A 26,861-nucleotide genomic window follows, 5' to 3' on the forward strand; every position below is an offset into this window, starting at 1 on the left:
AAAATTAACCCCTTTTTTCTCTAATCTTCCAAAAATTTACCCTTTTATTCTCTAATCTTCTATTTTTTGGCTCATTATTCTCTAATCTTCATTTTTTAGGGCATTATTCTTTAATCATTTAACCCCATCCAAACCCTCAGGTATGGGGAAAATCTGAATGCAGAATGTTTTTTTTTGTCATCTGCTTGACCACAACATATTTTTTCAGTAAATTTGGGATCAGAAGAGTCTTATTATTTATATATTAGGAAAAAATCATAAACACTCCCCCTCTTAAAATAAAACGGTCATTCCCTTACAAGGGTCTTACAACAGTCTGGTTCACTGTTTGTTTCGGATTCCTCCAGTTAGATTATAATGTTTAACAGTGACACCTTCAAATACTGTGAGGATGGAATTTCATTGGTGAATGTGCAAATTTACAGATCAGATCCACTGTGATGTCAGAACCTTGTAAGAGAAATGATATACATATATATAAACATGACCTGTATTTAACTTGACAATAACCAGCCCAGCAGTGTCCCGCACTGAAGAAGAAGAGTCTTAAAAGATAAACCTATTTATATAACAATTATGCACAATAAATATTAATCAATTACACAACATTTTAAAATACCATTGAATGTATTTTATATCAAGAATCCCAGTACACGAATGCCACACTCGCACTATAATCTACTATGTTCAGTGGACCCTGACATTGGGTTAAAAACTCTAATTTGACATTAAAATTAGAAAGATCATATAATAGGGAACATGTGTATTAAGTTTGAAGTGGATTGGACTTCAACTTCATCAAAAACTAACTTGAACAAAAACTTTAACCTGAAGCGGGACAGACGGACGAACAAGTGATAGATGGACAAATGGACGCACAGACCAGAAAACATAATGCCCCTCTACTATTGTAGGCGGGGCATAAAAATAACAAACAAAATAACTACAATGCAGCTCATGTGAATTTGACAATTTACCATGATCCAGCCTCTTCCTGAAGACAAAAAGTTAATCTTTAATTATGGAGCAAATCTTTACATACAAAAGCTTATCTTATTTTTCTAAAAATGTTCAACTTTTATGTGTCAACTCTTATGATTGACAAAATTTTTAATGAAAGCGTGTATCCACAACACAGAATGAACACTGGGATAATAGTGATTTTTTCCACTCTGTACTCATTCTCACTAAATCATACATCTCAAGGTACATAAAATGTACAATCAATTAAGCTTCTATTGTAAAAATGAATCAACTAATACATGAAGCCACCACATGATAGAGGTCAAGCTTGAATAACCTCTGTCAAATATCTGCCAAAAAAATAAACCTTGAAACCAAAAGGAGACCCTGCAGGTTTGTTATTAGATAATCAACATTCAATGGTATTTTTAAACTCATGACAAAACAATTTAAACATTGGAGACCTCTCAACTAGTCACTTTTGTAATGAGATAATATGCTAAGAAAAACAACAGCACAAGTCCTAGAATCATATAACACATTAACTTCCTGTTTCCCTTGTTGGCAGACACCATGTGAGAAAGTCTATTAACTGTTCCTCCTAATAATCCATGGGTACTCTCAAAGTCATTTCCCTGCAATGTAAAATCATTATCAGTTATTAACATTTTTTTAGTTAAAGGTGGTACATTTGTACATGTACATAACACTTCAGGGAAATAACTCTGTAAAATAAGCTAACCATTTTAATCAATTTGTACGGTTTCGGAAATATTAAGCTGCTCAACAAATGCTCAATGATCAAATTTAGTGTTTGTTAAACTGCCAAATGTCAATAAACACTTTCTGAGAAAGCGCTTGGTTCAAGTTTTTTGAAATTTATTTATTTTTGTCAAAATGTAATTTTATGAAGTAAATATTTTAACGAAAATTACATGAGACAAAATGAATTTTAGTCAAGGTGTTTGGTACCACCTTAAACAGTATTTATTATAATAATTGAAAATTTAACAATTGAACAGTGCAAGTTGACATATACATGTATTAAATACATTGTAGTAGTCAATCTAAAACAAAATTTGTCTCTCGCCAAGTATATATATTTATACCATGTATACCATATAGCAGGTGATTTTTCGTGGGGTGTAAATTTTCTAGGGTAGAACAAAATCGCCAAAATTAATTCTGCCAATTTAAAAGTGCACACGCATAGGTATTGATAAAAGTTTTGAATCCACCAAAATAATAACAGCCAAAATATTTCATATACCTTATTCATTGAAAATTGCAAAATTTTACACCTGCAAAATTCACCCACTGTATGGTATCATATATATAAAGCAAAATATATGTCATTCATGAGCAAAATAAATCTTTCCAAATAGGGGAAGAAGACACTAAAGAGATATTTAAACTGATAAGATAACAGAAGGTAGATAAGCACATGGTAATATAACTAAAATTAGTTCTCTGCACTTGCTCCTCATTGTGTATATGTTGTGCATGCTCCCAGCACGACATATACATGTAAACAACAGGGGAGCAAGTGTGTAGAACTAATTTTAATTAGATTGAACACATGGTTAAGCTTAACCAATATTAAACTTTGATTAAAAAAAATATGCAACAAATATTTATGTAATAAATTGTTGACACAGAGATATGTCTTGCCTTTTAAAATGTAATTTAGATACAAGTGTAGTAAAATGCAATTGTTGATATCAAAATGATTGCAATACTTTAACATGTAGTCTATGCAAAACATCTCTAAAGTCAATAAACCATGACTGAAGGTGCAGGGCTAAATACTCTCTTAGGAAATGAGCAAGCAGGGGCGTAGCTGCCGTTAGGCACTATAGGCACGTGCCTACACATAATTTTTCACAAATATTTTTTTTTTTGTTAAAAAAAAATGATAAACAACGTTATATGTAGATGAACTCTTTGATTATCGAATGTCATGTGTACACTAGTCTCTCGTTCTTAGTGAATAGAATATTGGATAGAAAAGAATGTTATTATATGATTTTACCTTAAATACTGACTCTGTGGATTCATTTTTTTTTCGTGGGTACCAATTTTCGTGGATAGTAAAAAAAACTTGCATCTTCGTGGATATTGAAATTCGTGGTTTTAGCAAAGCTTAAGAAAATTTGTAATTCGTTGAACATTTAAATTCGTGTTTTCACTGTACCCACTAAATCCACGAAAATTAGTATACAACGGTTATTAATGAATCCACAGTAGAATCTATAAACTAGAACTTTAGTTGGTTCAGATCATTTCACTTCTATCAACAAAAACTTGAATGAACCTCAACTTAGACACATGAGTGTTTTACTTTAATTAGTTGTTGTTAGTTTTCAACTAGCTTTCCACTAGCCTTCACCCGACTTGCCAATGTTGGTTGTCCGTTTAGCTGTGCAGGATGTATAAATACGCAGACACGTCAGGTCAGAACGGGGACATTAAATCAGATACCTAGTTGTAGAGAGAATGCTACTCTTTGGGGAGTTCGTAGTTGGTCTACTGAAAGGCAAAATTTCTGCCCCTATCCAATAATCCCAATGCATGGCATTTTTAAATTTCCAGACCGTCGTCCTGGACGACAACTTTTACAGGACCTAGTTCCCTGTTGTATTTATTGTAAATTTGTTTTTTTTTGTCCATATTCCTAAGCAGGTAGGGATTTTACAGTAGAGGATATAAAGAAATACGATGGTATGAACAGAACAGAACTGTGTGTATGTGTTTGTGTGGCTAGGGTGAAGGTTTAAGGATAAAAAAAAGATTGATGTTTTTTGTCTTGACAAATGAATAGTTTTTTATATAGTAATATCAGTGTTTACGTGGGTGCCTATTTTCTTATGAAGGATTGTAACAATATTTACTATTTATCAAGTTATACGTATATATCAATCAGAACGGAATAGATATGAAAATACCGGACAGGGTGTATTGCTTAATTAAAGGGATATACTGATCTACGCTGGGCAGAGCATATTGTTTTTTTTTTTCATATTTCCGATTGTACTGCGTTACCTAATTCACTAGTCAGATTACTCATAATTCTTCGAACTTTTCATCATGTATATAATAATTATCACGAATAAATAACCAGTAAATTTAATATTTTTGTACATAAAATTATGCAGCTAAAATGCTGAAAAACGTTTTCCGTCGGGGGGCTTTGCCCCCCTGAACCCCCTACCAGGGCTCTGCCCTGGACCTACTGGAGGCCTTAAGCGGCCCCCAGACCCCCTGCCGATTGGTGCCTACAGTTGGATGAATATCTAGCTACGCCCCTGGCAAGGGTAATAGAACTGCATACCAAATATGCTACTAGTGGTTCAATGATAAAAAATTCTAAAACAAAATACTAGTAAGAAAATAAAAGATATAACAACAGGGTTTTAGATTATGAAAATTTATCATCTTTCTACTAGAGAAAACAATGCCAGCTCTATTGCTTGCTATTTAGTATTATGGGTTTTGCCCATTGCTGAAGGCCGTACACTTCTATGTCATTTTGTCTGGTGGAGAGATGCTCATTGGCAATCATATCACATCTTCTTATTTTTATTTTAACAATAAAAGACAAAATGATGTTTTTAATCAACATGATAAAAATTGTGAGAAAACAAGAAGATTAGTTGGAGATCCAGATTTGGGGTTCAAGCAGTTGTAGCCCCCCTTTTTAAAAATGACTGGATACGCCCCTGAAGATTAAAAACCTACCATGTCATCCAAGTATCTGTTAGAGTCTTTTGATTCTGTTTCTATATCAAATGCAAGCTGAAAAGAGCAAAATTATGAAAGAAAATTATATACAAATTAAATCAGTAACAGTTTGAGGGCCTTCAACTCCTCTGTTTTGCAAAAATATATTGTTTTATCATGTTTATGCATACAATCTACCAGTTTTGCTTTGCTCTCTAGCTACATATAATCAGTTTCATTCAATAACTAAGTGCTTGTATGCACTGATGGGTAAAAATTGCTTTAATTTATCAGTGGGAAGTGAAATTAAATACTACATTGTATAAAGCATTGAATGTAGTTGATTCAACTACAATAATAATAATAGATAACTTCAACAGTGACAACTAGAGGCTCTAAAGAGCCTGTGTCGCTCACCTTGGTCTATGTGCATATTAAACAAAGGACACAAATGGATTCATGACAAAATTTTATTTTGGTGATGGTGATGTGTTTGAAGTTCTTACTTTACTGAACGTTCTTGCTTCTTACAATTATATCTATAATGAACCTTGCCCATTAGTAACAGAGAAAAATATTTGGTAAAAATTTACATAAATTTACCGAATTAATGAAAATTGTTAAAAATTGACTATAAAGGGCAATAACTCCTTAAGGGGTCAATTGACCATTTAGGTCATATTGACTAATTTGTAGATCTTACTTTGCTGAACATTATTGCTGTTTACAGTTTATCTCTATCTATAATAGTATTCAAGATAATAACAAAAAACGGCAAAATTTCTTTAAAAATTAACAATTGGAGGGCAGCAAGCCAACAACCGATTGTCCAATTCATCTGAAAATTTCAGGGCAGATAGATATTGACCTGATAAACATTTTTATCCCATGTCAAATTTCCTCAAAATGCTTTGGTTTTTGAGTTATAAGCCAAAAACTGCATTTTACCCCTATGTTCTATTTTTAGCCGTGGCAGCCATCTTGGTTGGTTGACCGGTTCACGCCACACATTTTTTAAACTAGATACCCCAAAGATGATTGTGGCCAAGTTTGGATTAATTTGGCTCAGTAGTTTCAGAGGAGAAGATTTTTGTAAAAGATTACTTAGATTTATGAAAAATGGTTAAAAATTGACTATAAAGGGCAATAACTCCTAAAGGGGTCAACTGACCATTTCGGTCATGTTGACTTATTTGTAAATCTAACTTTGCTGAACATTATTACTGTTTACAGTTTATCTCTATCTATAATAATATTCAAGATAATAACCAAAAACAGCAAAATTTCCTCAAAATTACCAATTCAGGGGCAGCAACCCAACAACAGGTTAACAGATTCATCTGAAAATTTCAGGGCAGATAGATCTTGACCTGATAAACATTTTTACCCCATGTCAGATTTCCTCTAAATGCTTTGGTTTTTGAGTTATAAACCAAAAACTGCATTTTACCCCTATGTTCTATTTTTAGCCGTGGCGGCCATCTTGGTTGGATGACCGGGTCACGCCACACATTTTTTAAACTAGATACCCCAATGATGATTGTGGCCAAGTTTGGTTTGATTTGGCCCAGTAGTTTCAGAGGAGAAGATTTTTGTAAAAGCTAACGCCGGACGACGACGGACGACGGACGACGGACGACGGACGCCGGACGCCAAGTGATGAGAAAAGCTTTTTGAAACTTTTCAAAATTCGAAATTTAAAAATTTTGAATAAAAAGGAATCCCTTAAAAAAAAATGGTTAACAACCCCCCCCCCCCCCCCCCAACTTTTTAAAAACCACTTGGAGCAATAACCCTTACACTCAATCCCATGCTTTCCCTTGTAGTATTGAATCTTGAAGTACAATTTCAGAGCGATCCATACAATTTTATAAACACAAGTTAATATTGTCATGATTGTTTGGAAACTAGAAACATGCTTCTTTATTGCCTTTTTGGCCCCTAATTCCTACATATTTTGGGTAATTAACCCAAAACTTAATCCCAGCCTCCCCTTTGTTATATGGTACATTGTGGTACAATTTCAGAGAATTCCATACAATTACACACAAGATATTGACTGGAAACTAGAAAAATGCTTGTTTTGGTCCCTTTTAGGCCCTTAATTTCTAAAATTTGGCCCCATAACCCCTAAAATGAATCCAAACCTTCTTCTTATGGTTTTAAACATTGTGGAATAATATCAGAGGAATTGAAATACTTGTACACAAGTTATTATCCTGAAACTAGAAAAATGCTTGTTTTGGTCCCTTATTCCTAAACGGTTGGGACCATCATCCTCAAAATTAATCCCAACCTTTCTTTTGTGGTTCTGAACCTTCTGAAAAATTCAATAAAGATCTATTCACTTAAACTAAAGTAATTATCCGAAAACCAATGTGTCTTTGGAGGATGACTCAGAGGACGTTGAAGACGCAGATGACATCATACCATTACACGATCCAAATTTTTTTTGGGGGAGGTATAAAAATTACCTGGCAGGAAAGACATTCGGATATTTGATTGTTATTCTTACACATTATAGTCAGACACTAAGAACTGTCTTATTTGATTGGCATACAGCATCTTCTGTGCTTTAAAGATAAAATCCATTCAAAAAAACACAACATCCTCAATGTTACACATTTTTTTTTACATTGATACAGTTGTGATATTGAAAAGTTGTATTATGTATACATGTACAGTAAATTCACAAATTATTGCATCATTTATTATTGCGATTTTGTAATTATTTTTTTTGACTAAAATGCAATTTTAATATAAATTTTTTCAAAATGTGAGTTTGAATTATTGTAATTATGACATGTACATGTATAACACTGTCTAATTTTTTGTAATAATGAAACCATTGCAATTATTTCTGAATTTACAGTATTCTGTATTAACTCAGGTTAGCACATACTGATTTTAGTCTTGATACTTTGTCTGATAATCCGTCAACTCTTCTTTGGTTTTCAGAATCAAGCATTTCTTCTGATCTAGACAATCCTGAAATGTTAAAATATATATGGTCATCATCATAATCATACAAAAATAACATGTCAAGGCAACACTTAATTGTTTTTTGGTTTGCTCAAACCCTAGCCAAATATGGAGACAGTGGCTAGGTACATCATACTACATGTAGGTAGGCATTTTTTTTTCGGCAAAGAGAAATTATCAGATGTTTATAATTCTTCATGCCTATCTGTCAGAATGAAAAAAAATATTTTCACATCAGGACAATAAAAGATTATGAGAAGGCAGCTATTTTCTGGGAAGGTAGGGTTAGGGCAAACAAACCTATTCTTTTTTATGGCCTAGTTAACATGGTTTCTAAATCTACATGTATGTATTCCATTCTACCTCATTATTAATCAAGGGTACCTACATTTGTACATCATGTACTTTTTGAAATACATTTATTTCTTGGCAGGCACTCTAGACTTATATATTTATTACTGCACATAAAGATTTATATTACATCCTAGGGGAGCAGGGTTGGCAAAGTATTACCCGCCCGGGAATTCCCGGGTGGGAAAACCCGGGTTTTCCCGGGCTGGGCAATACTCCCAGAAATGTGGAATACTGGGCATTACTGGGCAATATGATTTTTTAAGCTTATTTTAATATAAAATAGTTAAGTCTTGGTGTAGTTACATAGTATTACAGCTAAATATATACTTTTTATACAGATAACCATTGACAGTCATTTCTAAAAGAATGAAAATTCAATTTCATTCCCTTCTATGTCATGTATATAGCCAGAATACAAGATTTGCACATTTAAGGAAACCTTGTTAATTACCAAGCATTGTTTCAATTATCCATACTTTAAAAAAAAATATATTACAATGTTTAGTGAATTGTTAATTTAAATGTTATACATTCATACATTTGTCATATTGCTAAATAAACACCCTAAGGGTCATGCCATTAACACTTATAAAATTGAAAGGGCTGATTATCGTTACATAAACAAATCTGCATTCTAATCAGAATAATTACTTACTAATTATTGACAGTACATATACATGTATATACATTATTTAAATGTAATTTTTCTATCATGTTATTGGTAATCCTTAATAGGATGTATATTTATTTAAAAAAAAGTTTTTTGCTTTATGATTTACAGTTTTACCAATCCAGACAAACAAAAAAGGTTATCTTAAATGTATAAATTTGTGTTTGATCACTGGATTCTCTATCAAATTCAGACTAGTATTTTATATTACCCAGTATTGCCCAGTATTACCCACTAAAACCCAGTAAAACCCGGGTTTTCCCAGTATTTCCCACTGGGCTGGGCAATACTCATAAAACCCGGGTTTTTGCCAACCCTGTAGGGGAGTAAACTCAATTTTTTTATACTACCATTTTATAGTAGTAGCTGTCATTTTCCTGTAGTAAAGTACAAAGGAAAATGTTTAAAAATTGATTGCCTGAAATACATATTAAATTTACTTTCCAAGCATTTGTTGAAAAATATTAATATTAATGATACTATTTAACATTTTTTAACATGTTTAAGTAAGATGTCAACATTTCCTTCATCTAGTTATCCATGTTATCAATGATCAAAGAGAAATTAAAAATTTAGAAACAAAACCATAATAAACATACACACAAGTACATCATTTTGTATATAGTGCATTTTATGATGATGTATACAAATTTCTAAAACTTTTTACAAAATATTATTACAAAGAATCATCTGAATGACAATTAATGAAGACACCATATATATGCAACATGTACATGCTCATGTTTTGTAAATTCAGAAAGATATCATGTGTAATGACCTGATACATGCAATAGAGTTACATTTATATCTATTTAACTAATAAAAGAACTCAAATATTGGAAAAACATTCAACTCGTGACGGAACAACATTGATAATTAACTCATGCCCTACACACATTTGTGAAGTAACATTTGTTCTGTCCTGTTGAATATGTTTCTCTATTTGAATTCTTCGATTAGTTATTCTATAATTATATTTTTCTTCAATGGGTCGCAAATGTAATGGTCATAATAGTGTGACATCATATATCAAATTATGTCATTGTTGGAATATAATGTCACAGAAGTCTAGCAGCCCTATTTACTGGCACATGAAAAGCCTCAATCATGACAATCATGACCTAAAAAATAACTGTCAGCTAGAGGGTTAATCAAATGCAGTACAATCACAAGAAGTAAAGAGTTCATGTTCAGGCACTACATGTAGATGTTCTGTCAATAGTATAAAAATATTGGCAATTGGAAAAAATAGTGTCCATCTATATTATATATATGGAAACTATTTTCTTCCAATTACCAATATTTTTATACCATTGACAGAACATCTAGTGCCTGTGGTACATGAAAATGTATCAACACAGAAAATTAATACACCTTATTATGGCTTATAGATACATGTACATTACATGACATCACACACATGACACAGGTTCCTGTAAAATTTTGACGCCATAATACAAAATATCTGAAGCAACAATGGAAGAGTGATTGTTGAGTGAGGTCAATAGTTCAAGCAGTTCAGATTCTATGGGCCAGCCAGGAAAAGTGATAAGTTGTATTGGGGGAACAAGGCATGCACAAACATGAGTAAACAGGAAATAAAACATCAAAACACATTTAAAAAGGCAGAAAATGTTGTACGAAAATAACCCTTAACTGCCCTCTTAGAGTAAAGGTTATAGACAATTATGACATATCGGACTGTAACACTTTCATGTAAATATCATCTGTAACGATCAAAAATGAAAATGCAAATGGATAGATATGGGAAGATGTGGTATGAATGACAATAAGACAACTCTCAATGCAATTTACAATGTTTTGATTGAAGAAACGGAATAAAAAAATTGACCTAGGTAACTATTACCATTCCGGTTGTTCCTATAATCTGTCATTTTTCAGAGTGTTGATGTGTCAAAATCTCCAGCAAAACATTTGTTCAATGTTAAAACTTATTCTCAACAAAGAGTTACAGAATGTTATTAGTAAAACGTATCAATGACATGACTTTTCATTTTTAATACTTTATGCGTTTCCGGATAAAAGGTTGAAAAATTTCCGGAAAAAGAATAACATAGATTACACACCAAATAGTTACAGATTGTTATTAGTAAAATAAAACGTATCAATGACATGACTTTTCATTTTTAATACTTTATGCGTTTCCGGATAAAAGGTTGAAAAATTTCCGGAAAAAGAATAACATAGATTACACACCAAATATTTCATTGTGTTTTTATAATATGCTATTTAGAGATTTATCATTTTTTACCTGGGAAAGGGGGGGGGGGGGGGGGGTGCTGGTCATTTTGAAATTAAACATACAAAATTTCTTGGTCCCCCCATTAATATTTCACTATTTTTATTTGATCCCCTCAGTAAAAACATTCAAAAGTTTTTGATCCCCCCTCTATCAAACATGCCAAAATTTTAACATGCAAAACACTTATCATGTTATTTAACGAAAATATTGAAAATGATAAATTCTCAGTGGATTGAGTCAAAAAAATAATTTGAGGGAAAATTGTCTTGAAATAGGTAGCACAAGCCAGTGTTTTGAGTAAATTTTTTCTGACTTTTTTTTTTCTAATTTCTAGTATTGTGTTATTAAAAATGCTAGTAAGTGACCATTTCTTGGAAATAGAGAGGGGTAGATATAAAACAATTCAAAGAGAAAATAGAATATGTAAACATTGTAATATAAATGCGGTTGAAGATGAAACCAACTTTTTCTTAAAATGTAAAATTAATAAATCTTTACGTAATCAAATCAGCTTGATATAGATATAAATAATATATGTCCAGAATACTTTAAATTGTCTGAAACAGATATATTACAATTAATTCTATCTTCCGATTATTTGATATTATGCAGCTTACTGTTCCGTTCATTAAAAAGTCATTTGCACTGAGGGGAGTGGACAAAATGCCTGCATAAATATTACTGTTTTACCACTTTATATATGATGTTTAATATGTTAATTTTTCTATTGTGTATATTGTATTGTATTGTTTGTATATGCCTTCAACCCCCAGGGGTATAAATGTGCATTTCATACATAAATAAATAAATTAAAGAAAACTTGATCCTAAGTAACTCTAAAAAATAACTTTTTGAAATAGTAAGAACATATTATTCACTAATAGGAATCTATTATATGGCCTTCTCTTGAACACTGCTTAAACTCCAGTTTTATGTAAGGCCTTTGAAATGTCAATTGAGTCGCTAAACTTTTATATGGAGATAGTTCATGCTGTTAGCTTGAACAATTAAGTTACTCATTTTTTGTCACATTTCATTCATAAATGTGTGATAGTACATGTAGCCTCAAAATCTTGATTTAGCAGCCTAAAAGTACAAATTTTGCAGGGAGTAAGAGGTATAAATGGACCCGAAGAGATCTTGTAATAAAAACAAAAAGTTACTTTAGTGGTGTTCATCATCTCAAAATCATTTTGTATTCAATATTCAACTGTCTGTATTCAGATTCTAAGATGAACATTTAATCATTTATTAAAAAAAATATTACTCTACACTATATTCCTTCATGATGCGGCATGCTTTGTATTTTTTAATAAATTTTGCACAAAGTTAATTTCTCTCAAACTATTAAGCTGATTAAAACAAAACTTGGCAGTAATTATGCTTGTTAATTTAGTGAGTGAAATACATGTATAACGACTGAACTGCGGAATTATTTGGATTATGAAGCACCTACATCACCAAATTATTGAGATGTCTTACTTAACTGTATATGAATGGATTTTTTTGTGCTAAAATATATTTTGATTTGACTGTTGCAATGTTCCTGAAGTGTGTGAAATACTTATTTCCATGTGTAAAAAATATTGATCCCCCCCACTTTGAATTTATAAAAAAAATTGAACCCCCCGTTTCCACAAACAGAAAAAAACTTAATCCCCTGTATTTTGACCAGCCCCCTCCCAGATAAATAATGATTAGTCCCTTACATACACCTATATTCTAAAGATGGATCACTTTCTTTTTTCCCTATAAAACATGATCGCAAATAAAAAAAAAAATCGTATGTAGGTATGCCCTTTCATGATTGGTTGCTAGTAAATTAGTGCCACGGTAGAATTTATAATTTTATAACCAACTGGTACCAAGGATTTGTATAACTATATGCATTTTTTTTAGTACATTAGAACGTTTTCATTAGATTTATAATTAACTTAAAAAGAAATATAAAACATCATCTCCTCAAGAAAAAAAGCCCTCAACAATCGGACACTCAAATGACTGGTCCTTAACAGTTTTATTTATAATATCAGGAAGATGAGACTACTGTGTTATAGAGGAGGAAGGCGCTACCGTAATTACCAGCGCTCTTATTAAGCCAATTACTTTCCTTACACATAATAGTTTACGGTAGTTTTATCTAAAATGAAATAACCGTGGCTTGATGATAAGTTGAGGTGGAATATTTAAGAGTCCATATTGTTTTCTGCCGAAAACAATTTGTTAGCGATTATCTAAATGACAATGCTTAAACTTCACACTAAAGTTTACGACAAAAGAGACGATATTTCATTTCCTATTGTTAATTTTCCTTTTTTAGACGGCAATGTGCCTTTGGCTCCATCATACGGTGTTTATATATCGCAACTCGTTCGGTTTGCCCGTGTGTGTTCTGATGTCATAGATTTTAACGAACGTAATCAATGCATCACTGGTAAATTGTTGTGTCAGGGATTTCCATACCATAAATTACTTAAAACTTTTACTAAATTCTTTCATAGATACAAAGATTTGATTAGTAAATTTGGCTATACCTGTAGAAAGCTTATTAAGAATGGTATTTCACATCCTAAATTTTATGGTAATATTGTTCTTAAAGCGAGGAAATCACTATGTGATCCTTGTAAACTCATCGAACCTTTAAACAAACTTATAAGTAAGGGTTATCGTACCAATATTGTAATTAGATCTCTGAATATAGTTCACATTGGCACTAATATTGATTTTGTCATTAGAAAATTAAAACATAACTAAATTTCATTATCTTTTGAGGCGAAATGTATAGAGACACAGACACGTTAACTTTTATTTCTATAGAAGTCGCACTTCACTATACTACTTACTACCTGTCGATACATTTATTTTTGGCATTGCACAAGTCATGTCTTCTTTGACTATTAATGACGTTAAAATACTAAATCCCTGTGATGTGTTTTAGTCGATTTTAGTCTCTGATGCATGATTTTTTACTATTAATTGGTTTTGGCTTTTAACAAGCTGTCAGTAACTGCGAGTACTCTCAAATCGTATTTTCTTGTTAATTCGACTTGTTGATACTTTTTATAATGCTTTTTTGTTATTTTTTATTTATATGGATCTTGTCTGTACACCAGCTTCGATTATTTGTAATATCTTCAATTTTTCACTTATTCTTACAACATTTGTATAAACTTCAAGATTATAAAAAAACCGTTTTTTTTTCTAAAGTGAACATTGATTGGTTAAATATTTCTCAGTGTGTTTTAATTTGTTTGTTAGCTTTTTGGTCATGAATGTTTGTCTCTAATATTTAATTAACTGTGCATTTGTATTCAGATATCGCAGATCAAATTTATTCGTTCATTGTGTAATCATACGTTTTTTGATTGAGTTAAGTCTGCAAATTGATATTTATCGTATGTTTTTCTATGTTGTGATGTTATGCTATTGTTTCAGAAAAAGGGAGAAGGTTTGGATCCATTAAAACGTTTAATCCCGCTGCAAATGTTTGCACCTGTCCTAAGTCATGAATCTGATGTACAGTAGTTGTCGTTTGTTTATGTAATATATACGTGTTTCTCGTTTCTCGTTTTGTTTATATAGATTAGACCGTTGTTTTTCCCGTTTGAATGGTTTTACACTAGTAATTTTGGGGCCCTTTATAGCTTGTTGTTCGGTGTGAGCCAAGGCTCCGTGTTGAAGGCCGTACTTTAACCTATAATGGTTTACTTTTTAAATTGTTATTTGGATGGAGAGTTGTCTCATTGGCACTCACACCACATCTTCCTATATCTATTAAATTCATTATCTTGTGCCATTTTCATACCAAATTTTCTTTCTTTGAAAATGTTACAAAATTTAAAAGTTTAGTTTCAAAACTACCGGAACACAAATTTTAAAGGAAACACTGGCCCAACAATTAAGCAAGGGTTTGGCACAACTTTTTTGATCTTTTGGTCCTCGATGCTGTTCAACTTTGTACTTGTTTCGGCTTTCAAACTTTTGTATCTGGGCGTCACTAGGAGGTCTTGTGTGGACAAAATGCACTTCTGGCGTATTAAAATTTTGCACGTTTTAATCCTCACTTTCGAATTATGTTATAGATATAGGAAGATGTGGTGTGAGTGCCAATGAGACAACTCTCCATCCAAATAACAATTTAAAAATTAAACCATTATAGGTTAAAGCATTATCTTTTGGATAATAATACGATTATGATGGCCTGCTATCTTAATAATTGTATTATGATGGATAAAGAAAGTTATGCTGTCCCTTTATTGAGCTAATCTTCTGTTCATCAAAGATATATTTAAGTAAAAAAAAATACTTTATGCATTTAGTTCCCTTTTCTAAACTCCTCGGACTTTATAATTTATTTGTATATTGTATGTTTTTAATAGCATTGTTCTGTATGGAACGCCATGACTGCCTTATGTTAATGATCAGCATTATATGCAGTGCTCACAATATTATATGCAGTGCTCACAACATTATATTAAGTGCTAAAACCATTATATTAAGTGCTAACAACATTATATTAAGTGCTCACAACATTATACGCAGTGGTCCAAACATTATATGCAGTGGTCACAACATTATGTGTGAGCACTGAATATATTGGTGTGAGCACTGCATATAATGTTGTGAGCACTGCATATAATGTTGTGAGCACTGCATATAATGGTGTGAGCACTGCATATAATGTTGTGAGCACTGCATATAATGCTGATCATTAACATAAGGCAGTCATGGCGTTCCATAGTTCTGCATGTGTTTTGCATATTGGTCGTCATCTGTGAAACAGATATTCCATAACGATAATCAAACTTATGATGGTGTCCGTATTCAACTTCACCACTTGGAACTCATGGTTAACACATTGTTGCAGTCTTAATCAACTCCTTGATTGACCTTTTTTCAAACCTTTTTTTCCCCTTCATTTTTTGCCTGATATATCAATTAAGAAATAATTCATGGGGGCTTGAATATATCGTGATTTTACCACGGGTTGGCCCTTTATGACAAATATTTTACCCTGAGCGATAGCGAGGGGTAAAATATCGGTATAAAGGGACAACCCGTGGTAAAATCTAGATATATTCAAGCCCCCATGAATTATTTCGATTCTAATAGGTCAAATACGGCAATTCTTTTGGATAATAATACGATTATGATGGCCTGCTATCTTAATAATTGTATTATGATGGATAAAGAAAGTTATGCTGTCCCTTTATTGAGCTAATCTTCTGTTCATCAAAGATATATTTAAGTAAAAAAAAAATACTTTATGCATTTAGTTCCCTTTTCTAAACTCCTCGGACTTTATAATTTATTTGTATATTGTATGTTTTTAATTTTTATTTAAATCGAACCCGGATCACAATTTTTGTTTATGCTTTTTCACGTGTTGATGTGAAAGTTAGAAAATAGCATTAAATTTTCTCTTTTCGTCTGTTCAAGGAGAATCGTCCACATAAATTGAATCGAGGAAGTTGTCTCCGTCCTTTTTGTCTTTTTTCATGAGGTAAACACTTTACCTATTTTCTCAATAGACCACTTTCGAGTTCATCCGTCACCGGCAAAAACTCGTCAATTATGCACGCCTTTATGACGTCATTTACCAGATAGAGGGGATCGCCTGTATCCCTGCACTATTTACGTTCATCAAGCGTCTTAGTGATCGTCTGTGTGCAGGATAAACTAGAAATAATTGTTGCTCTGTAGGTACTTACTGACAATTCCCCAATGACAGCAGTGTTGATTGTCAATTTTGAGAATTCAATTTGCCGACTGTGATAATTTCGTGCAATATAGAATTACAGTTTTCCAACCACTCGCTCAACATTGGAAGGAAGTGACGACGCCCCTAAACGCACAAATGACGGCGCGTATAATTGACGAGTTTTTTTCCGGTGACGGATGAACTCGAAAGTGGTCTATTCAATTTTAATCCGGAGTAAATTAGGAATTAACGTTAATGACGTCACTGTCACATGACAGAATTATGTCTTTGAGCTGATAGACAAAACATTGTCAGACAATCAGAAGACGTGTTGCGTCCGAAATTATTTTTTTTAAAGATATTCCTCAAACATTTGTCACTGACATCACATAAACAACCAATCAACGAATAGACTATATGAAAAATGTGTTTCCTTATATTATGCACTGTCAATAAATCAATCCATCATTGATAGTCATCCAACTTGGCAACTAATCAACTAATACAACCAACGACCAAACAACCCATCGATATAAAGAACTTGTAAATGATATAAGTCAAATATTTTATATAACCAACACACCAACCAACCAACCAGCCAATCAATTGAAAGTATATTTATTTTATACAAACATTAAAATATATGGAATGAATTTCATTACAAATTGTTTTCTTAAACAAACATATGTTTTTTTTTCTACATTGGCTAGATGTATAGGAGGAGGGTTGAGATCTCAAAAAAACATGTGCAACTCCGCCGCATTTTTGCGCTTGTCCCAAGTCAGAAGCCTCTAGCTTTAATTTGTTAGTCTTGATGATTTTTAATTTTAGTTTCTTGTGTATAAGTGTTAGTATGGGTGTCCATTATCAATGAACTAGTATACATATTTGTTTAGGCCGGGGCCAGACGAGGGACGACTCCGGGTGCGGGGTTTTCTCGCTGCGTTGAAGACCCATTGGTAGCCTTTGGCTGTTGTCTGCTCTATGGTCGTGTTGTTGTCTCTTTGACACATTCCCCACTCCCATTCTCAATTTTATATGCTACATCAATTATTATATATTGATTGGTAGCAGTGTTGTAAAAACTGTTAACCTACTAGACTCATATTAAACCAATAATGAAATCCATATTTTTGAGATGTTTTTTTATTTGCCTCGACTGAAGACTCGATCGTGTTTTTTTTATTTGTCTCGACTGTCATGACTGTGAACTTTTGACTGAAAACATTCAAATCTAACACGTCCTTTTATAGCTGATCGGAGTCTACTGCGAGACCACGATCGAGCATAATTCTTACGTGTGTGATGTATGTCTGGCTTATTATACTATGAAACACATCAATTTGAATCAACTGTATTTATTTATTCACATATTTGGACGAAACAAGTATATCTTGGTCGAACGCCAATCACAAGAGTGTCACATAAAATATTGAGGTAGCTTATACAAATAGTAGCACAACTTGTTCATACATTAGAATAAAATCTTAGTATGTTCTACATATTCAAACTAGAGACATGTTATACATATATTATAAGTCTCTGCTCAAACGAGTTGTTTGAACGGGACCTCCAAAAACGGTTAGGTATGCAATTGCAATGTATTGAACTGTTCTTTTTACCATACTGCATGCATGCGCACTAAAGTAAAATGTAAATGCAGCCATATGTTCTATATGTTTTCTTCCAATATTTATGTTATCTGTTTGTGCGTAACTTTTTCAAATATTTCTTTATTCAGAATACACAATTGCATAATGAGACCGTTGCTAGGACACACTTTACGACATCTTCTGATACACTTTACGGCATTCCAGATTGGTAACTGTTCCTTTAGCATAAGATAGGCAATTGCCATTGCGGGTGATTTTCGGACTCCGCCTGAACAGTGAACCAGCACTTTACCTGCAATAAAAGAATGGTATTGTAATTTATACAGTATATGAAATAAAAAATATCGTAGAAAGAGTCAGTTTGTTTACTTTTCGGTTAGTAATATAAAGGGGACGACTTATTGATATTTGGTGGGCAAAGGGGTCCAGGGAGGAACATTTTGGTGACAAAACATTCGTGTTCGTTTTTTAACACCCGCTCATTTTTTTCCACAGGTAAATAGTATTGATCAAGTTGATTTGATTTGATTATTATTATAATATCTTAATTTTGTTCACAATTATTTTATGCAACTTGCCGCATTTGGTTTTCCAGATTTTCAATTTGGTAAGTTTTATTCATTATTCATTTAAAGTTTTTATTCGGCTATAAGATTTATTTTCAAAATCCTTCTGCATCAACCCCATTCCTACAATATAAAATAAGCGTCGCCTGTTAGATAATAAGCGTATTCACAAATTGCGTACACTATAATAGATGACAACAGATCCCCTCTTTTTAATTATGGAGAGGATTTGCACATTTTCAAGTGCTTGTCCTCTGCATATATACATTCGCAATTGCGATTGAACGATAGAAGAACTCAGAACGAGTAATCACACATTAGAAATAAAAAAAAACAATATTTTCAGGGTACAAAAAAGGAAGCTGCGCAACAGTTCTTAACCGAAGATTTCATGTATAGAAACATGAAACAGTTACACCTTGAAAGATAAATAGCATCGATTGTAAACTTAGTTTTCATAGGCGGATCTAGGTGGAAGTAAAGGGAGGAGGGTGAGGGCGGTACCCCCTTTCGTGGGAAAAATAGGTTGATGTTATAGGGACTCACTGGAGTGCCCCCTTAGGTCAGTCCCCCCCTTTAACAAAAAGTTCTGGATCCGCCACTGGTTTTAAATTTCTTTTATAGCTCTCACTTGATAAGAGTACCTGAATATTGTACCATACGATAAAAAAAGAAGTATACATAGATTAGCTTACCTCCATCTTTTATTGTGTCCTCTATCAGATCCGCACAATCTTCAACAATATTTAGTAAGCATGTGTAAACGTTATCATCCGAACTAAGTGGACAATATTTTATGTCATACGGTTCATAAATTAATGGGTTCGTTTTCACTTCGTTTGGAGATAGATTAATAACAAGATTTATTCCGAGTTCCTTCAGTTTTGCCGCATCCCGTGCAATAACCCTGAAAAAATGGAATATGGAGTTAATCATTTTATATAATAATTGCATTTTAAGTTTGCTGTTTGATTACCTTAACATCCCTTATCGTCTGAAAACGTGACTCTGAAATTGGTTCTGTCTCTAGCAATAAGTTTGTAGATATTCAGTATTCCAAGCTTCCATGAATGTCCTGATCTAAACCATACACAGATATAAGAAGATGCGGTTATATTACCGTCGGTGGTCACCTGAACGGATATTAGATAGTGGCTATATATATCTAAGAAGATGTGGTTTGAGTGCCAATGAAACAACACTCCACCCAAGTCACAATTTGCAATAGTAAACTATTATAGGTAAAAGTACAGTCTTCGACACAGATCATTGGCTTCAACCAGTAAGTTATAAAGCCCCCCCCCCCCCCCCCCCCCACAATGACTTGTGTAAAACCATTCAAACGAGAAAACAAACGGTCTGATCTATAAAAATGAATAGAAACGAAAAACACTTAAATCATAAACCACATCAACGAACAACAACCACTGCACATCAGATTCATGACTAAGGATAGACGAAGAAAACAAATGCAGCGGGTTTATACGTTTTGATAGTTACTAACCTTCACTTATCTGAAACATCACAACATTGAAAGACACACTATAAACTATCAATTGAAATGGTATACATTTTTCTACATAAATAAGGCCGTTAGTTTTCTCGTTTGAATTGTTTTACATTGTCTTATCGGGGCCTTTTATAGCTTACTATATGCGGTATGGACTTTGCTCATTGTTGAAGGCCGTACGGTGACCTATAATTGTTAATGTTTGTGTCGTTTTGGTCTTTTGTGGATAGTTGTCTCATTGGCAATCATACCACATCTTCTTTTTTTTTTTATATTAAATGAATCAAAAGATATATTAACACTAGTGAACATACACTGAACGAATACATTTCATCTAATGATACAATGTAAATACAAAATACTTTATTTTGTTACCTATTCTGACATCGGACTCGGACTTCTTTTAAACTGATTTTAACTGGGCGTATTGCTATTTGTTTGTATTTTCTGCCTTGGCTAGAGGTCTATGGGGAAGATTTGATGACTCACTAAACATGTTTAACTCCGCTGCCTTATTGCACCTGTTTTAATTCAGAAGCCTCTGGCCTTTGTTAGTCTTGCATGATTTTCAATGATATAAGTACATTTAGTTTTTGGAGTACTAGTATTTTACTGAACTATTATTCAATGTTGTTAAGTGGCCAGCTAAAGCCCGCCTCCGAGTGCTGGATTTTTACGCTGTGCTGTGCTGAAGACCCATTGGCGGCATAAGGGTGTTTCTTATCTTTGGTCGGGTTGTTGTCTCTTTGGCACGTTCTCCATTTCCGTTCTCAGTATTATAAAGTAAATAGTGTCTGCTTGTATTTTGCAGTATATTATTGCAAAAGCATTTTGAAATTCTATATTTATCTGTTCCATTCACTCACAACTTATGTACTACACTGAAAAAGTTAAGAGCCTGACATATATAAGGCCAGGTAACCAATAGTTGAACAGTGTATATTGACAATGACCTCTAACTAGATGTCTTTTCAGGTGTATTATGTTGTTGTTTTTGTGTTTTCACGGCGCATACTCGTTTGTCGCTTTGCTTTTTGCTTTTTTTTTTTTTTTTTTTTTTTAACTTAATACAGAATATGATTGCTTTATTTCCTCCACCTTTGCTAATAAAGGCTTACGATTAAATTCCCCCTAGAAGGGGTAAAGGATCGTAACTCTTGGCTAGCGAAGATGCATTTTCAAAGGAAGCATAATAGATAAAAAAACAAACAAGGACAATATTTTTACTTACTCGTTTCCTACAAATAGGTTTTTGTAGACTTCATTTATGTTTGAGTCTGCGCCATCAGCTTTCCTGTCCATGAAGTACATTAAAACTTCGTTACAAAGTTGGACATCGTACGATCCCTACAAGTGTAACGTAAAAATGTTTATTTGTAAATAATAAACATATTAAAAATCATCATACATATTTTAAGTCAATATATTTACATGTAATGCCAAAAAGAATGACCGATTTTTTTTTTGGTTCGTAGACATATCCGAAAACTGGCTGCTATCGTAGTGGCTGCTAGCGAGTGGCTGCTAGTTTGAGCCTGGTATGAGAATGACAGCTATTTAGAAGAGACCGAGTGTGGCGGAAGTTAGAAACTATTGATGATTTTATTAATCCCCGCCTGAGCCCTTTTCATATATCATAGAACATGAAAAAGTGACCTATTCCAGCGGCTCATCCCTATACCACTAATTATATAGCAAGTGCCCCCCCCCCCCCCCCCCCCCCCTTTAGTACAAAATTTACTGTACATCATGATGTACTCTGTATTCACATCTTTATGTCTGCTAAATTTGTTGGGAGATTTTAATATAGAAATAAGAAGAATGCTAATGAAACAATTCTCTACCAGATAGTCCTTAATATATACTTTGTTTTATTTATTATACATGTACTAGTACAAATGTAAATAAATGCTATTGGAATTTGAATCCTTGCTGTTACATATTTTCTCGAATCTGAATTATTTTTGTTTATTATCAAGTCACTTTTATATTCTTCTATAGTGTGGTTATAAATAATGAATGGATTCATTGCTACATGTATGTGGTGTAAAAAGTACAACCGCTTTACTTTTCTGGCAATCCCTACCTGCCAATTTGTCGCCTGAATTCTTATCATTGAAGCTCGAAGCCTATTAGTGGAGTCAAGAGACAACTCAGAGAAAAACGGAGTCCTTAAAGTTTTGCCTGTAACTTGTTCCCTTAAATTGCTGAAAAGGAACGTACCGGTGCAGTTCATAGTTTTGAGCCTCTCGCTCAACGATACAACTAATATCTAGCTCGGAGCCCATATTACCCCCATCTTTGTCGCCTTCCTCGCGTTTCATTTCTCCGGAAATATGCAAAATGGTGCTTACAAATCCGAATAATTAATATGAATGATTTTGGTAATTAGTCATATTAAATAGTTGTTCTTTGAAGTAACATTTATAGACATGTCAATATCAGAGTTGTGCCATTTTTGTGTGCGAAATAACTGGTGGGATAAATAACTGGTGGGATAAATAACTGGTGGGATACAATTGATAAATGTACTTGTTTTTCCTCTTCAAATTTTTATAACACAAACCTTTAAAATTTAACATTTGAAGACAGTTATTAATTCCTAAAGGATACAGAAAACAGTACTTGCTAACAATTTCCCAAAGTGAAAAAAAAAATGAAATGGATAAAAAAAATTAGTAAAAGGTTATTAACCAGAAGAAGATCAAAATTCCAAACGAGAAGAGCTATACGAACTCAATAAGTATATAAAACACAATCAACACCATATAATTATGGCTCCTTAAGAATGAGACATAATATCATGACTTTAAATTTAACCCAGAGTCACCATTTCGATAAAAATTTCAGCTTCTTTTAACATTTAAAATGTAAAATGTAACACGTAATTCCCTACTCACCATTTTGTTCTATTAATCCTTCTCATTTGGTCTACAAGAATTCGGTCAGTGTTTAAATTTGTAGATGGGTCCAAAAATAAACCAGTTCCTTTCAAGTTAGAAAGAAGGTATAAACAAGCCTATTGTTTTAATTTGAATAAAATGTTTATCTACATGACTGGATCATTAATTTTCAATAAGGTTAATTGAAAAATGAAAACCATGAAAAAAATTTAAATTTGAAATCGATAGCCTGTTTACTCTATATTGGGGATATTTAATATTCTTATTTTACCATTTAAAAATGGCACTTAAAAATAAATACATTCAAGTTAACGTGATTCAATCAAAAATGTTCATAAATTATGAAATAACGGAAACTCGTTAATTGGTACGCGCTACAACTCTACATATTTGTATAACATATTTCACACAGAAAATGCAACAAAAGTCGGTCATTTTGTATTTGTGATATGATATGAAATAATATGAAAGCAACGTTCACATAATGATTACCAATGACAGTAGAAACTTTGCAGATTTGGCTTTAATGATATAAAATAAATATAAACTATGGTCATGTATAGACAAAATAGAGCTTTTTCTACTTTTAGGCGAACGTTCATGCATTGAATTAATTACGTTTCTTAAGATAGCTGTCTTGTGTTTAATGATAGCATAACATAATAGAGCATTTGGAAATCTTTCCTTCAAAATTCTAGTGTTAATACTGTAATAATAATACAATAATAAGATAGACCGTATAAAAACAGTAAAGATGACTGACAAAATTATCCGTTTAGACTCTGAAACTGTAAATTGGGAAATCCAAGGTTGTCAAGATAAGTTTGTTAATGTAACCACTTTTCTATATTTACCTTCATCATGAACGCCCAAGGCAGAATACTTGAAAGCCAAAGGTGAATAAAAAAAGGAAACAATTGAAGAGCTACATGTATGTGACCAAATCGAAATGAAGGTATATGCACATGGTTATGAACTGCAAAAGATAAAAACAACGTCATGCCTTACGCCTCCAATTTACATTGGTGTGAACCATGTGGTAGAGCTGGAGAAAATCAGCAAGCACATTCATGGTGTAGTGACTGTTCTGAACCAATATGTGGAGAATGTCTAAAATTCCACAAAAGAGGGAAAACAATAGCAATTCACAAGACAATCCCAATCCTTAAAGCGAAAAATTTAAGTTCAACGGTTTTGGATATTCCAGATACCTGTCATATTCATGACGATCAGAAAATGTCTTTCTTTTGCATACATCATGATCAAATCTGTTGCGCATTTTGCCTACGAGAATCCCATAACGCATGTAAAGATGTTAAAGGTCAATAGATTAAGCAGCAAAAGGCGTGAAAATTGGAACGGCGATTGACGATTTACAACATCGAATTTCAGAATGTTCGCTTATGAAACTAGTAAAATACTCGATGTATACAAAAACAATTTGAGTTCTCTGTCTGAAAGGTGAATATAAGGGAAAATTCAGAAATTTTCGAAGAGAACTTTATACCTACTTGGATTCACTGGAACAGGAAATCGATAAAAAAAAATTGATGCCTGCACGAGTAAAATTGAAACGAAAATTAAAGATCTGACCACAAGAACAAATAAATCTGAATCCTGGCAAACTACTATCAAAACGTTAACAGAACATGCTTCCGAAACAAGAATCTATGAAGCTATCAACACTATATAGACCTTTTACAAGTCGAAGAAGAAGTATTAATGTCAAAGTTAGAAGAAGATTTGGTGGAATATAAACTGTGCTCGTGCCCGTTTGAATTTAGAGAAAAGATTAAACCAATCTTAGCTAGACTGTCCGAAATAAAAATAGAGAAGGCCAAAACTATAGTGAAAAAACCCCTGAATGTCCAACAAGTTCACGCCTATAAAGTTCAACAAGGAAAACCCCAACTTCTTTACAAAGTTGGTTGTTCTCAATTGGAAATGAAAGTGTTGAAAAAAGCTTGTTTTACTATGGATGATATGATTGTTTTTAATGGTAATCCGTTTTGTGTTTATGACATTACTTGCTCCGGTTTCCACACAATAAAAGTACATTATCAAGCGTCAGACGTAACTTGTGATGTGAACAATAACGTTTATGCATCTTTTCCACCTTCCGGTATTAACAAAATTGACATTAAGAACTTAAAAGAAGGGCCTCGTATAGACACGCAAATTTTTACAGAAAATGCCTATGGACGGATCAAGGTGAATAATGCATTACTTTATTCAAATGTCGGAAACGCTATCGTACTTTATGGTAAAAATGGAACTGTTGTCAAGACTTTGCAATGCAAAATTGATATTTTATTTTTATGCGTTGATTACCGCGGTGGAATGTTTATTTCTGAAGGCAAATCAATTATTCATATACCGGAATCTGGTATACACAATGCACACAATGTAATTCCCGTCAAGATGAAAACGGGCGACACGATCACAGGACTAGACGTTGATGAACAAGGGCGTTTATATGGATGCATTTGCAACAATGAAAACGGAGCAGTTGAGCAAATAAACACAACTACAGGTTACAGGGAACCAGTATTAGAAAATATTTTTAAACCGCGAAATATCGCTTTTCACCCCAATAAGAATATGTTTCTTGTTATCACTGACTACTGCAAGGAATGTTCAGTTTACCAAGTCGCAAATTAACATAGCCTTTTATAATTCTTGCATAAGCTGAATTGAAAGTTAACATCGGTATGATATGTAAATATATATAAACATTTGCTGAATCATTAAAAAGTACTGTTTTATTTGTTTGCCTTAATCTAGATCTGTAATGTAGGAATATTTAGCCCTTCAGAAATGAATTAACTTTGCTCATATGATGCTGCATCCGATTAATGGCAATAGGCGTCTTTTCTATGTTGTCAAATACCAGCATATATCTAAATGCATGGTTATAAATATCTTCACTGTTGAAAGAGACCATATTATTTTCAAAATCAGAACTTCTTAGAGTGACTGGGGTATAAGTGTTTTGTCAATGTAGACATAGTCCAATGTGTATCAAAATCTGAACTCCCATGAGTGCCTAGTGCCATGTTATCTTCACTTTTGAAACCATGAAGTCAAATAGTTGAGGGATCCATAGTTTGCATGTTGCAGGGTAAAGTTTCTGCGCCTATCAAACATGCCTTCATTTTTACCTGGTAGTAAAATTTACAACCCAGATAGCCTCTATAACAAGACCTAACTATTGTATTTATTGTTAATTTTTTCTCGTCCTGATCATGCATGTAATGTTGCCACTGGACGTTGATTATCCGATAAGCATGCAGTCAGCCAATCAAAATCCGAACAATTTAACCACAATCTGAGAGCTGAACGATACCCTAACACAGACATTGGACCTGTATGAAGAGGTTTACGTTATTTTTTAATGAGTCTCTCAATATCAAACGTTGATTTTGCTATAGCACTTTGCAATTTTCTTTCAAAATCACCACTAAGGTGCACATGATGAGCATCTGCATAATTTTTACCATTTTTTTACCAAAATTCCGTCTGTAGTTTGGTATTCAATTGTATGCAGTTCTTTGCTAACTTTTCCCTATTTCCAAAATCTTTAAATTTTCCACGAACGCCAAAATGTGTCTTATCA

General features: G+C 33.0%; 2 protein-coding genes across 3 annotated transcripts in view; both read right to left on the reverse strand.

Moving 5' to 3' along the window:
- Positions 1–10,668, reverse strand: part of LOC134683172 (BET1-like protein) — a 28,641-nt gene extending 17,973 nt beyond the window's left edge. Inside the window, exons 1-4 of one of the 2 annotated variants that reach the window (XM_063542290.1) lie at positions 10,557–10,668; positions 7,586–7,671; positions 4,702–4,758; positions 145–1,598 (exon numbers count right to left, since the gene is read on the reverse strand). In XM_063542290.1, coding sequence (XP_063398360.1) covers positions 1,431–1,598; positions 4,702–4,758; positions 7,586–7,671; positions 10,557–10,584 — 339 coding nt within the window. In that variant the 5' untranslated portion in view covers positions 10,585–10,668 and the 3' untranslated portion in view covers positions 145–1,430. Of the gene's footprint in view, positions 1–144; positions 1,599–4,701; positions 4,759–7,585; positions 7,672–10,556 lie in introns of those variants that run through there. The other variant, XM_063542292.1, reaches the window with a different exon arrangement.
- A 7,417-nt stretch (positions 10,669–18,085) lies between these two features.
- LOC134684059 (dual specificity protein phosphatase 3-like) lies at positions 18,086–23,338 on the reverse strand. The gene is made up of 4 exons (XM_063543353.1): positions 23,243–23,338; positions 21,574–21,689; positions 19,528–19,739; positions 18,086–18,558 (listed from the first exon to the last, which is right to left on the reverse strand). Exons 1-4 carry the CDS (start codon positions 23,243–23,245, stop codon positions 18,347–18,349), a joined length of 543 nt encoding a protein of 180 aa, XP_063399423.1. The 5' UTR covers positions 23,246–23,338; the 3' UTR covers positions 18,086–18,346.
- Positions 23,339–26,861: the final 3,523 nt, after the last annotated feature.

The sequence above is a fragment of the Mytilus trossulus genome, chromosome 9 (assembly GCF_036588685.1).
Source record: "Mytilus trossulus isolate FHL-02 chromosome 9, PNRI_Mtr1.1.1.hap1, whole genome shotgun sequence".
Lineage (NCBI taxonomy): Eukaryota > Metazoa > Mollusca > Bivalvia > Mytilida > Mytilidae > Mytilus > Mytilus trossulus.

Excerpts from the sequence above, each read along its gene's own strand:
- LOC134684059 (XM_063543353.1), bottom strand. Across the intron at positions 19,740-21,573 it reads AACCTATTTGTAGGAAACGA|GGTTATTGCACGGGATGCGG; the intron begins GTAAGTAAAAAT and ends CCATTTTTTCAG. Across the intron at positions 18,559-19,527 it reads GGACACAATAAAAGATGGAG|GTAAAGTGCTGGTTCACTGT; the intron begins GTAAGCTAATCT and ends CTTTTATTGCAG.